General features: G+C 50.4%; 1 protein-coding gene across 1 annotated transcript; it reads left to right on the forward strand.

Moving 5' to 3' along the window:
* Window positions 1-328: 328 nt before the first annotated feature.
* MIOX (myo-inositol oxygenase) lies at window positions 329-13,786 on the forward strand. The gene is made up of 10 exons (XM_054987829.1): window positions 329-371; window positions 1,547-1,627; window positions 5,807-5,887; window positions 6,727-6,889; window positions 7,850-7,917; window positions 8,548-8,657; window positions 9,237-9,304; window positions 9,845-9,894; window positions 10,236-10,348; window positions 12,834-13,786. Exons 1-10 carry the CDS (start codon window positions 354-356, stop codon window positions 12,940-12,942), a joined length of 861 nt encoding a protein of 286 aa, XP_054843804.1. The 5' UTR covers window positions 329-353; the 3' UTR covers window positions 12,943-13,786.
* Window positions 13,787-14,194: the final 408 nt, after the last annotated feature.

Here is a 14,194-nt window from a genome sequence, read left to right on the forward strand (position 1 = left end):
TGCTGGTGTTAAGCCTTCTCAGCTGCCCAGTGACCTTCTGACACACCGGAAGGCAAGAGAGGGTCTTTCTTGCCTTTGTGCAGAAAAGAGGGAGGCGCAGGGCTGTTCCGCTGAAGATGCAGGAGTCTCCTCTCTTCCTTGCAAGAGGCTACAAGCCCTGGCCATTAATGGTTTGCTCGGATGCCCTGGCCAAAACAAGAGTTTGGCCCCTGGCAGGTTAACGGGTGACTTATTGCCCACGCTTCTGGCTCCGGTTAGCACAGCCTTGTGTAAGACCCGAGCTATAAATGCCCTAGAAGGTGCTTCTTTAGAGGCATTTGATCCCAGTCCTTGGCCTCCGCACATCTGCAGGGATGAAGGTGGTGAACATGGTGAGTGACTGGCAAGCAAAACCTCTCCAGTGGGGGGGGGGGAAGAATGCTGAATGGGGGGGGGCGGAGCAGGGCCAGGGTTGCAGGAAAGACCCCCGAGAGAGGAAGCAGAGACTGGAAAGAGGAAGGCGGAAAAAACCCACCCAGGCTTCTAGGAACCTGAAAATGTTATGCAGGTTTGCCCAGATCTGAAGCTGCCTCCATGCCTTTCTGGGCACGGAGCAGGGGCCACTGGGGCAGTTGGGGGGGGAGTAGTTGTGAATTTCCTGCATTGTGCCCGGGGTGGGACTAGATGACCCTAGGGGTCCCTTCCAACCCTAGGATTCTGTGATTCTGTTCTGCTATATATACATTTCCAGCCCTGCAACTTGAGAACTTTCTGTTGGGGACAAGACAGCAGGGAGCAGCTGGAGGTTTCCTGACCCCCCCCTTCATTCTGTACTGGTGGACTGGGGATGGGGGGGGGCTTCCTCTGGGTCCAGGTGGGCAAGGGTGAACTTGCCCATTGCTACGATCACATCCTGTCCCCTGCAGTGCTCAGGGGGCAGGGAACAGCGTTTTTGCACGCCATGCTATTGCCCTGCGCAGCCCAAGAGGGTTTTCTTAGCCTGCTTCATGCCGTTGCCTTGTCTCCGTCACTCTCTTCATGCCTCCAGCCTCATGCCCAGTCTTGCCCTTTCGCTCCATCCCAGGACATGTTCCTCGTCACCTCCCTCCATTGCTAAGAACATTGTGGGAAGCCGCCTTATGCAGAATCAGTTCATCCAGCTCCATCCGGTCTCCTCTGACTGGCAGCGGCTCTCTGGGGCCACAAGCCGAGAAAGAGAGATCTGCCCCAATCTGTGTGACCCGAGACTGTTTAATTGGACGGAATTTGGAACCACCTGCCTGCAATCCAGGCAGCCTGCCGCTGGGATATGGCCCTCCTCCACCCAGGACTCACAGCTATTTAAGCTTATGGCCATTGCCGTGTCTTGTGGCAGTGAATCCCACAGATGCCGTGTATGCATAAGAATTTTTCTTAGTACCCATCAGGCACATTGGGTGCCTCTGCCTGAGCACTAGAATTAGGAGGGAGAGAGAAGCACCCCCTCCATCCCTCCTGTTCGCCTGCAATCCACTTGCTCCCCCATCCATCTTGGGCCCCTCAACGCAGCTCCTCTTTCTCCCCTCAGGGATGCGACCCCTCTGAGATCTACCGGCCCGACATCGATTTGCAGAATGGGAAGCCGAAGGAGAACTTCCGCAACTACAAGGTGAGGTCCAACAGCACCAGGGCCTTCTGGGGAAGTCCTCTGGCCCCCGTCGCAGCTGCCCTGGAGACACTGGCTCTGCTTCCTCATCACATGGCAGGAAAGTGGCCCCAGGGCCCCGCTGAGATGTCACTCCCCACCCAGGCGCCTCCCCACAATATCAGCATTCAGGCCTGCAGGAGTTCGTGGCAGAAGCACAGAATGGGGTGTAGGGGTGGGACGTGGGAGTCTCTCAGGGCCAAGCTACAAGTGACGAATGACACTTGCCTGGCAAGTGAACAGACTCACATGTATTCTTCCCTGTTCACTTGCCATTCACTTGCGCTCCACTTGATCAAGTGGAGAGCAAGTGAATGGCAAGTGAACAGGGAGGAATACATGTGACGTGAGTCTGTTCACTTGCCACACAAGTGTCATTCGTCACTTGTAGCTTGGCCCTCAGTTTCACTTAAAATGTAAAGCATGATTCCAGTCCATAGTGACCTGAAAAGAGGCCTGGCTCCCATCACTCCTATCAGGGCTCCAGTCATTGCCTTCCTTGCAAAGCAAGAAAAGAAAAAAGAATCACAGTGATTGATATGAAAGAATGTTAGAAGAAGAGGATTTAATGCTGTCTCTTTCCTCAGGATTTAGAGTGGGCGAGACCAGAAAGATGGAAAGATAGAGAGATCAGGGCATCTGTTTACTCCTTACTGCCCTGTACTATCCTTTGATATACAGCTTGATAACCTCAGGACTTCCTCCTTGTGACATCCTTCTTTTCCTGCCTTTGTCATACTTCTCTCTCTTCTCTCCATCTTCAACCATGGATGCAGGACTTGTCCTGCCATCCATGCCCATCCTTAGCCTAGACAGGTAGATAGAAATCTATCTCTCCTCCTTTCCCATCAAATTATGGAGTTCCTATAATAAAGAACTCTTATTTCTTTTCTAAACATAAGCTAAGGGTAAGTTTGCTATTTTATCTCTCACGCTCACACCAGCCAGCAAGCTCCAAACACCCATCATGCTCTCTCTGTGATTATATTCTACCCATATATGCACACTTTTTAATAGGTTCAGGGTCCAGTTGTTTTAAAATAAGATCAGGTGGGAGGGTTCTGCAGCTGCTTGAAGCTGCACAATGGGGAGGGAGCTGATGCCTCCCTGTGACTCACTGCTCCTATGCAAGGCCCTCCTCATCCCCTCCTGGGGCCCCATTGCCACCATCCCTCCCCAAGCACTGCAGCAGAGGGCTTGGCTTGCCCCCAGCAAGGGGTGGTGCTCAGGTCCAGGAGGGGATGGGAATGCCTTGCTTGGGGGGATCAAATGCCTGGATCCCGACCTGGAATCTGGACAGCAGCCGAATCAAGCATGTCAGACTCAAAAGAATGTGACAATGGATAGTTTTGCCACCTTCTGCCTACCTTTAGAGTGTACTAAATCAAATCATCTTAGAACTCATGAGTGCACGTGTGTGTGTTTGTGTGTGGGGGGATATGCTAGAACTCCACGAACTCGAGCTTTTGTTTCCCTGTCGGCAGAAAGCAACCGCCACTTTCACCTGTTACCCTCCTAGAGCCACAACTGGTGGGAAAGCAACCGGTGAACTCTTTGCATTCACTTCCAAAGAGCAGTGGCGTAGCGGGGTGGGGGGTGGGGGCAGAGGGGCAGTTGCCCTGGGCGCAAAATTCATAGGGGTGCAAGAGATGCGCCTCACCCTTGAGGAGGCAGCCTGCTCCGCCTCTGCATCGACGGGGTGGCCGGCTCATCTCCACACCCTCCACCACAGCTGCCCACACTGCTGCAGCCAGTTCGGTGCCCAGCGAGCCGGCCACCCCATCAGCGTGCCGGTGGCGCGGGCAGCCTCCCCACGAGCGAGGTAGTCTTTGCCCCCCCCCCTCTGCTGCCCGTGCTGCTGCAGCCAGCTTGGCTCCCAGCTGCTCCGTGCCCATGGGAAGGCTGCCCGGGGCCCCTGCGTGCTGATGGGGTGGCCGGCTCGCTGGGTGCCGAGCTGGCCTTCCGGCAGCAGCCGAGCTGGCAGGCAGCTGTGTCCGAGGGGGGGTCGCGTTCCCTGTATGATGATGTCACTGGAAGTGACATCATCGCACAGGCCCGGGAGCACATGCTGTGCACACATGTGTGATACAGAGCAAAAAAAAAAAGTCCCTTGTCCAGGGTGCACTCAACTCACGCTACGCTGCTGCCAAAGAGACTTGTGGCCCCTTAACTTCTAACACATTTTATACATCCTAAAACTTTGGTGGGCTTGAACTTTCCTTGTCTCAGTAATCCTCACACCCCAGCGTGTTTCGAATTCAGTATTGTAGATAAAATAGTAAAGAGTCCAGATGCATGCATGCATCTGATGAAGAGAGCTGTGGTGCTTGAAAGCTTATGCTACAATAAAGTTGGTTAGTCTTAAAGGTGCTCCTGGACTCTTTACTATTTTGCAACTACAGACTAACACAGCCAACTCCTCTGGGTCTAGTATTGTAGATAGGTTGTGTGTGAGAAACAGAGATAGGTTATGCATGGTGAACCATCAACCACAGACCACAGACTTTACTACTATGTATGTGCTACTGTGTGCCCTCTGTTGCTTTGGTTATGATGACCCTACTAGGTAGTTCTGTGTTGCTTAATATGTCAATCTTAGCATTGCTTATGCTCTGTTTCAGCATTTTTTCAACTCTATGTATTGAATTTCTGCTGGTTTTAAATCATTACAAATTTGCATGTCTATACCTATGACATGTTTATTGAAATGTCCTTGAAACTGACTGTACTGACTCGCACTTAGTAATCTGCCTTGAGTCACAATGAGAAAGGCAGACTATAAATAATGAAAATAAAATAAATAAAAATGCATAATATAAAAATAATTGAAACAACAGTTAAACAAAACTCATGCACAGGAAAGATCCAGAAGAGTTAGCCGTGTTAGTCTGTAGTAGCAAAACAGTAAAGAGTCCAGTAGCACCTTTAAGACTAACCAACTTTATTGTAGCATAAGCTTTTGAGAACCACAGCTCTCTTTGTCAGATGCAGATAAGAGCTGTCGCTCTCAAAAGTTTATACTACAATAAAGTTGGTTAATCTTAAAGGTTCTATTGGACTCGTTACTATTTTGCACAGGAAAGAGGCATGCTTTCTACATCTGTCACGTTTTTAGCCTGCCGATCATCCAAGAAGCTGAGGCAGGGGGCATACATGGTTCTCCTGTCCTCTGTATCTTAGCCTTGCAACCCCACCCCACCCCCCATGAATTAGGTCGGTTGTACCGTGCTGCATTCCTTCTCACAGGGGTAATGATGATCCCATTCTGGATCTTGTAGCTGAAAGGTCAGCAGCTCCACTGGGCAGAACAAAGGAGCAAGAGTCAAGGCCCCCAACAGTAGGCAGAGATTGCCCTGGCAGTCTCCCCCAAAAGAGGTGGCTTGGATTAGGACTCCTTTGCAGTCTGTACATGTGGAGCCCCACAGTAAGGCACAGATTCCCCCCCCCCCGCCCTCCACAGAGGGGGGATGAAGCCCCTCCACAGCACTTGGGAGAAGTTTCCAGTGAGTAGCTGTGTTGGTCTGCGGTAGAAGAGCAAGATTTGGGACCAGTAACACCTTAAAGACCAATTAGATTTCCAGGGTATGAGATTTTGAGAGTCAGAGCTCATATCACATCTAGTTGGTCTTTAAGGTGCTACTGGGCCTGAATCTAGTACTTGGGAATATTAGTTTCCTGAGAGCATGAATGACTGTATATCAAGTTGGGGGACCCCCCCTGACCCAACAGAGGGTAGAACGTATTGTAAGCTGCTGGAGAGCCAGTTTGGTGTGGTGGTTAAGAGCAGCAGGGCTCTAATTTGGAGAGCCAGGTTTGATTTCTCACTCCTCCGCTTGAAGCCAGCTGGGTGACCTTGGGCTAGTCACAGCTCTCTCAGAGCTCTCTCAGCCCCACCCACCTCACAGGATGATTGTTGTGAGGATAATAATAACACACTTTGTAAACTGCTCTGAGCGTGGCATTAAGTTGTCCTGAAGGGCAGGTATATACATTGAATGTCATTATTGTTATTATTATTAGAAAGACCCAGGATAGAGAACGGCCAGGGATGGATTGGGCCCATAGCACATGCTCACTCCCACCACTGCTGGGCCAGCAGAATCCAAGGAAAACCCCTCTGAGTGGAGCCTTTTCTCTTCTCAGGAGGGGCCGCTGATGGACCGGGTGTTCAACACCTATCTGCTTATGCACACCAACCAGACGGTGGCATTTGTGAGGAAGAAGGTAGGTGCATCAGAGATGAGCGCTCTCTCTCCCGCAGAGGGGTTTCAGCCCCAGGAAGAGCCCATCTCACATTCCCTTTCTCACACACTTGGCGGGTGGGAATAGAATATGAAGCCATAAAGCTCCTCAATCCCAAGGGGAGGAATGTTTCATCCTGGGCTTTTTTTCTGTGAAAAGAGGTGGTGGAACTCAGGGCCAAGCTACAAGTGACGAATGACACTTGAATGGCAAGTGGATTGAGTGGAGGGCAAGTGAACAGGGAGAAATACACTTGCTGTTCAAGTGTCATTTGTCACTTGTAGCTTGGCCCTCAGTGGTGGAACTCAGGACCGCACAATGACGTCACTTTGGGTCAGCTGGAACAAGGGGGGAGTTTTTTAAAGTTTAAATCGCCCTCGGCGAAAATGGTCACATGGCCGGTGGCCCCGCCCCCTGATCTCCAGACAGAGGGGAGGGCGCGGAGGGCAATCTCAACTCGCCTCTGTCTGGAGATCAGGGGGCGGGGCCACCAGCCATGTGACCATTTTCAAGAGGTGCCGGAACTCCGTTCCAGCGCGTTCCTGCTGAAAAAAAGCCCTGCTTTCATCACATCGTGCAGCACAGATAAAAACACGATGCAGCTGCAAGTCTAAACAACCTGATCCAATTGCTCCCTTCTCAGTTCTGCCCTCCTGTTTATACCTGCCCCTTAGCTAGTTTGCATTTTGACCCATCTGGGGCCCTTTTGCATTGGATGCCGGCCAGCCTAGCCTTAGGACCGTGTTTCTGTATGCTGCCCGGTGGAGTCCTTCTGGCCCCTCCTGCTCACTCCTGGTGTCCTCACAGTCCCCTCTTCCTAGAATGAGGAGTACGGGGGCTGCGGCCTCCACCAGATGACCATCATGGAGGCCTTGGACCTGCTGGACAAAGTGGTGGACGAGTCGGACCCAGATGTTGACTTCCCCAACTCCTACCATGCCTACCAGACAGCCGAGGGCATCCGTAAGGCCCACCCTGATAAAGGTGAGTTGGGGGGGGGACCTCTTTTCTACAGCATCGGGCATGAAAATAAGAGGCCACTTTTGGATATGGATGCAGCAGGAGACAATTACTGAGAAATCCCTCTTATAGAAGCAAGATTAATGTTTCTGTTCTTCTTCCATCACAGGCAATACCTGATAGGCAGGAGGTACAGGTATAGAAGAAGCTATTTTCTACAGACCCCAGAGTTGTTAGTTCTAACGGCCAGTGATTCTCCGAGGTCTCAGGCAGAGAAAGGTCCTTTCCAGTCCAGCTACCAGAGAGTTTTTTAATGGGAGAACTTGGGACCTTTTGCATTCAATGCTCTATGGCTCTTACATAAGAACATAAGAGAAGCCATGTTGGATCTGGCCAATGGCCCGTCCAGTCCAACACTCTGTGTCACACAGTGGCCAAAACCCAGGTGTCCTCAGGAGGTCTGTCAGTGGGGAAGGGACACGAGAAGCCCTCCCACTGATTGCCCGCCCCCAAACACCAAGAATACAGAGCATCCCTGCCCTAGACAGAGAGGTCCATCTATACCTTGTGGCTAAGAGCCACTGATGGTCCTCTGCTCCATATGTGTATCCAATCCCCTCTTGAAGCTGTCTATGCTTGAAGCTGCCACCACCTCCTGAGGCAGTGAATTCCATGTGTTAATCACCCTTTGGGTGAAGAAATACTTCTTTTGATGCGTTCTAACCTGAGTGCTCAGCAATTTCACTGAGTGCCCATGAGTTCTTGTATTGTGAGAAAGGGAGAAAAATACTTCTCCCTCTTCCTTCTCTATTCTCTTCTCTCAGTCCGTCAGGTACTCGCTAGACTTGTACAAGTGTGTTTGACACAGAATTGACCCCAAGCTGATGCATTAAGCTGGGAGCAGGATACCATTTGCTCCAGGATACTTACTATCTGGTGCTTGGCTCACTAAAAATGCACTCTCTCCCCCTCTCCTTGTCCTAGATTGGTTCCACCTGGTCGGACTGCTTCATGACATGGGGAAGGTCTTGGCACTGCTTGGCGAGCCACAAGTGAGGAGAAGGTTGACTGGCACTGTCCTAGCCAAGATCACCACTGAGTGAGGTTGCCTTCTGGGCTCCCATACCTAATTCCCAGGCACTGAGCAGAACAAAGCGCCATCTGCACAGGCATCCCTTTGCCCCCACCTCACCCTATAAGGTCTTTTGGGGGGTCTAGCAGCATTTTTCCCAAATGATCACCGACTCAGCTGGATAGTAAAGAGTCCAGTAGCACCTTTAAGACTAACCAACTTTATTGTCGCATAAGCTTTTGAGAGCCACAGCTCTCTTTGTCAGATGCAACCGTCAGGTTGCATCTGACGAAGAGAGCTGTGGCTCTCAAAAGCTTATGCGACAATAAAGTTGCATTTGATGAAGAGAACTGTGATTCGACGAAAGCTTATGCTACAATAAAGTTGGTTCGTCTTAAAGGTACTACTGGACTCTTTACTACTTTGCTACTACAGTCTAACATGGCTACTCCTCTGGATCTACGACTCAGCTGTGGCTATGTGCTAATATAAATATGTGCCATTTTAAATAGTACATAGATGAGCACTGAAAACGGCTGGAGGGTCCCCAGGTTCATGACAAGTGGAGTAACTGCTCTGCTTGTCCCTGTCCCACCTTCTCCCCCTGCAGTGGGCCGTGGTGGGGGATACGTTCCCCGTGGGCTGCGAAGTGCAGGACTCTGTCGTCTTACGGGATTCCACCTTCCATAACAACCCTGACATGAAGAACCCGTTATACAAGTAAGCACTTGCTCTGCTGTAGGGTGTGTGTGTGTGGGGAGGCGGGGAGAGGGTGCGGGCGCTTCGGTTCATGCTTAGAAAGCAGGAGCCCACAGAGCTATGCACACTATTACCATTTTGCTTTATTTATTATTATAATAATTATACACAACAGAGGTCTTGATACATTATTCAGTTGGAAAAGGTTTCAAATAGATAACTTGGAAAATTTTGAGTAGGCTTTCAGCAGTTAGCCCAACAGCCCGTGTATGGTGCTGTGTATACGTTTTCCAACTTCACACCGTGGTCCTTTGTTTGGGTTGTTTCCTTTCCACCCTCCAGCCTTGACTCCAGAGGGGCTAGTGATGGGTGATGTCACCAGCAAGGAAAGATCTGCACCGAAGGTTCATGTTCCACTTCTGGAGACACTTCCCTGCTCCCCATGATAACCCACCAGATCCTGTCGCCTTTCCTGGGATAGCAGAGAGAACCAAGGAGCTTAAGTGGTTCTCCCCAGACCACGATAGAAAAGGGGTGAGGGACATTCTGATATGGTGCATGCTCTGAGATGCGCTCTCTGTCTCTCTCTTGCCTGCTCAGCTCCAAATATGGGATTTACCAGCCTAACTGTGGCTTGGAGAAGGTCCTCATGTCCTGGGGCCATGACGGTAAGAGCTTCTGGGTTGGGTCAGGAGCAGGAGGCACTCTAGGAACAGCAAAGGCACCCACCCGCACCCAGGCTCCCACCTCGATCAGAAAGGAAATGTGCACACGTCCAGAATTCCCAACGAGTCTTCAATTGTGATCCCAAGGGTTTGAAGGGGGATTTAAGCCTCATTGATAAAGTCTCGAGGCAACGGGGCTGCCAGAGCCGGTGTCTTTCACATGGCCACACACATCCTGCGCTGAATATATAGCTACGATTTCTCACAAGCATTGACTTGCGTTTCCTTCAGATGTATTGAGTTAACCGCCTGCCCTTTACAATGGGGAGTACCGAGGGAGTACACGGTGCCTCTGCCTGCCCCTGGCCAAACCCCCGTTCTGAAAATCAGGGCGAGTTAGGTCGCTGGGATCCAGAAGCCCATCTCTTAAGTGAGTCTGGGGTGGGGTGTGTGTGCGTGTGAGGCTTGGGTGCTGATAACAAAGACGAAGGAGCTGAGCTAACCCACGCCCTGGGCTCTTTTGTCTCTGCCTCCCCTCTCCAGAATACATGTACAAAGTGATGAAGCGGAATAACTTTGCCCTGCCACAGGAGGTAAGCGAACAAGTCGGTCATGGCGGAGAGATGGGCACTGGCACAGTCCAGACTGCTTCCCGTTTCAGGAGTGCCCCTTGTACTCTTTAGAAGCGAACATTGTGAAATATCACGCAAAAACCACGGAAGATAGCGTCTTCTCGCGAGAGTTTTGCACGACATTGTGCAAAACTCTCGCAAGAAGACGCTATCTTCCGCGGTTTTAGCACGATATTTCGCGACGTTGCGGCAGCAGGTAAGCCGTGTGAAAAGGGCCCATCAGAGACCTCCCGCTGGCCACAGTATCTGAGGCCCACACTGTGGCTGGCCAGCTATCACAACCCGTGTCTGTGCCCTGCCAGGCTTTCTACATGATCCGATTCCACTCCTTCTACCCTTGGCACACGGGAGGGGATTATATGCACCTGTGCAACGAAGAAGACCTGCGCATGCTGCCCTGGGTGAGAGAGTTCAAGTAAGTACCCCAAGAGGGGGTGTCACGGAGGAAGCAGGGCTGGGGAGGGAAGAAAGAGGGAGGGCGAGGAGGACTCCCTGGGCCAAAGCAAGAGGGAAGGTGCAGGCCACCGTGGTCTTGGCTACCCTCTAAAGGCAGTATTTGGATGTGCAGACGGAGCCCTAACATCATGGTTTGGAGCACAGTTGGGTGTTGTGTTTGTGTGTTTTCTTGGCAAGTAAAAACCTTTTGGTACTTCCCCCCGCAAATAAAAACCCTAATGCTATAGCTTAAACCAACCCCCCCCCCCATTTCCCCTGAAATTTGACACATCCAATTCCTCCTCTTCCTTTACAAGAAAGTGTGTATGATGATGATGATGATGATGATGATGATGACGATGATGATGATTTATAAACTGCCCATCCTCTCAGGGGCTCTGGACGGTGAACAACAGTTAAAATCAATAAAAACAAGAAAACAATAATTCTAAAATCAACATACAATAAACAATAAATTAACCAAATACATTAAGGTGCAACGGTGGGGAGAACCCCCAAACCCCAAAGGTGGAAGGCCGATGGAGGCTGGTGTAGAGATGGAAACTTTTCTCTCTCCAAATTTCGTAGGGATAAATGGATAGGTAGTCGGTGCAGAAGAGTCCAAACTTAGGACTTCTTCCCATAACAAACGAAAATATAAAAGTACTAGGGCTTATAACAATAAATATAGGTGTATTGCGAAATGTATGCCAATACAGAGCTCCTTAGTCCATACAGAAGTGACTGTAGACTAGAGCATATCATTTGCATGAAAATATAGTTACAGAAATGCAAAATGTAAATACAATGTAAGATTGTCTACTCATGAACAATACTGGCAGCAATCAGTCATATTCTGTACTCGTAAACAAACTTGTAAACACTCAAGTGATGGAACGCTGGCAATACGGTTTCAAAAAGATCCTTCACCAAAAAGGTTATGACGGAAGTCTCTGTTCAAAGTTTGAGACGCGACCGATTTTCCTGGGTCCAACGAAGAAGATCGAATCACTTTAGATTGTATCCCAATCTGAATGGAAAGGGCTGCGAAAAGCTGCAATTCCCACCTTCTAAAAGGGAGAAGCCGCACCGATTCCTCACCCTTGCCAAGTCAAAACCACAATGAAAAACCACTGCAAATCCTAACCCACCTTTCTACCAAGCAGGAACTCAAAGCAGACTTGGAAAGGGGTAGCGCTGCTTAAGAAGGCTCTTCAAACCTGCCAGCAGTTCTTATAAAAGTGCCCCACCTAGTGAACAAGGTGTGCAATCCCTTGCAGTCCCTGCTAGGTCAAATTCACTTTCTTTGCCCGAGGGCCACGCTAGAAGTGACGAAGTACACTTGAACGGCAAGTGAACAGACTCACGTGTATTCCTCCGTTCACTTGCGCTCCACTCGATCACACGTAGTGATGGAGCACAAGTGAACAGGGAGGAATACACATGTTCACTTGCCGTTCAAGTGTACTTCGTCACTTCTAGCGTGGCCCTCGGGCTCTGCTTCCCCTTATGGAGGCACACTTAAGGGTAATCGGCACTGCTCAAGTTAGGGCTTCGTCAGCCCCAACAAAATTATCTGGTCATAGAAGAGCTGGAAGGAACGTCTTCTTGGGTCACCCATTCCAGCCCATCCGCAGTAAGCGTCGTCTGTTCCTGAGCAGCTTGGGCTGGCAAGGCAAGTGGGAGAACTGGAACCGTTTCCTCCCCGGCAAGGCTGGCCTGGATGTGACAACCATCCATTCTTTCATCAGAAATCATCTTCAGGCCCCTCCAAATTCCTGCCCACTTTCCTCGGAAAGGTCAGGGGGATGTTCTATCCCTTGCCGAGGCTCTGGTTTCTGTCCCTCTTCAACCTATGCCCCAAAAGCGCTCTCAACAACCCACCCAGACTTCTCCGGTGAATGATGCCGAGGCCATCGTTCCTCGCCTTGTTCAGGCAAGGAGCAACTGGTCCCCAGCTCCGGTCAGACATTCACGCTGTGCCTCCAAAGTTGGCCAGAATATCCCTCTCTGCCATTGGCAAGCCCGAAGAAGGCATGCCCAAATGGCTGGAATCAAAGTGAAGTTCCAGGGCCCGCACAATTGTCTCCCGCAAGGACCGTCTTGCATTGCACCTGCTTACAAACGTTGCACAAGGCACACAAAAAACTAAAATGACATACTTTGCCCCCTCCATGCCTGCCTTGATGGAAGGGAGCCAAATCTTCAGTGAAGCCTGGTGGATTGTGCAATACGTGCACAACAGTTTTAATGGATTATTTATTGATTGATGTTTTAACTTATGATACCATGTTTTTTATTGTATTTTGTAATTTGCTCTGAGCCTGTTTGCAGGGAGAGTGGAATATAAATTTAATCAAAAATTAAAAGCCTGGGTGTAGAAAAAGGGGTTGATCTCTTGACAGACAGGTGGTTCCCTTGACAACCTCAGACAGTAACCCCACCTCTCTGTTTCCTCCTTACAGCAAGTTTGACCTCTACACCAAGTGCGAGAATCTGCCCGAACCCCAGGAGCTCAAGCCCTATTACCAAAGCCTCATAGACAAATACTGCCCTGGACAGCTGCAGTGGTGATTCCTATGACTTAGTACCTCACCCCATCCACGCAGCTGACTTCTCTGCTGTTTGCTTTGGCTGGAAATTACAGCCCTGCTTGGGGCAGGGGTGGGACACAGCCTGTATTCTGTCCCCCAGGACCAATGCACCTTGCTCATGTTAAGCGTCACATTCCAAATGAATTCCTGGGAAATTCGTCCCATGCCACACGCCCACTAGTTTACAATGAAATAAAATCATTATGGCTCAAGCGTCACAAATGTCAATCATATCCTCCCCTGCTACGCTCGCCCCAATCTACAGGAATAATCAATCATGAGGTCACCCCAAAACAATGTTTTTGCCCCCTACTAATGGACCACACAGCAAGCAACCACACGTCAAAGCTGAGGAACGTTATTCCCGCTCTCCTGATAGGACATCTACCCTACCTGGGGGAAAAAATTCTGCCGAGCACCATTAGGATCGGCATGGAGAGACCGGGATCTTGGCAGCCATTGCTCCTGCTGACCCTCCCCTCCCCGTTGGCACAGAAGGGGTTCTGCAGTTGGCTACCAACTTACCAACAAGGTTACCAACGCTAGGCTGGAAAATTCATGGAGATTTGGAGGCAGAGCCAGGGGAGTTTGCGGGGTGACCTCTGTGCGGTATACCATACAGTCCACCCTCCGAAGCAGCCATTTTCTCCAGGGGAACTTATCCCTGTAGTCCGGAGATAAGTTCCAGGAGGGTGACCGTGTTTGGTCTGCAGCAGGACAGCAGGATTGGAGTGCGGGGGCACCTTAGAGACCAACCAGATTTTCAGGGTGTGCGTTTTTGAGAGTCGGAGCTGCCTTTGACCAGTTTCTGTACCATGCATCTGACGAAGAGAACTGTGATTCTCGAAAGCTTATGCTACAATAAAATCGGTTAGTCTTAAAGGTGCTACTGGACTCTTTTTGATTGGAGCTGCCTTTGTCAGCCGAGTTGTAACTCTGGCAGACTTCCAAGCCCCATCTGAGGCTGGCAACACTAATGTTTAAGTACCCAGGATCCTGCCCGTTCTCTCAACCTGGATCTTGGAAACACTTCCTGTGGCCAGCACTGGACAGAGGTCTTAAATGACGCCTGCCTTCCCAAGCCACCGCGCTCTTCTGCACAGCACAAGACAGCCGACCACCTTGACTTGCACTTGAAGGTTCTCAGGTGCAGGGGACACTCTAGCATAACAACAACTGCGCTTGCTGTATATAACGCTCTTCTAGACAGACTAGCACCCTGATTGGAGCAG

Source organism: Eublepharis macularius, chromosome 9, assembly GCF_028583425.1.
Source record: "Eublepharis macularius isolate TG4126 chromosome 9, MPM_Emac_v1.0, whole genome shotgun sequence".
In the NCBI taxonomy this organism is placed as follows: Eukaryota; Metazoa; Chordata; class Lepidosauria; order Squamata; family Eublepharidae; genus Eublepharis; species Eublepharis macularius.

What these genes read in the sequence shown, in the direction of transcription:
- MIOX (XM_054987829.1), top strand. An exon ending in CATGTCCTGGGGCCATGACG is followed by an intron (nt 9,305 to 9,844) that starts GTAAGAGCTTCT and finishes TCCCCTCTCCAG; the next exon opens with AATACATGTACAAAGTGATG. An exon ending in ACTTTGCCCTGCCACAGGAG is followed by an intron (nt 9,895 to 10,235) that starts GTAAGCGAACAA and finishes GTGCCCTGCCAG; the next exon opens with GCTTTCTACATGATCCGATT.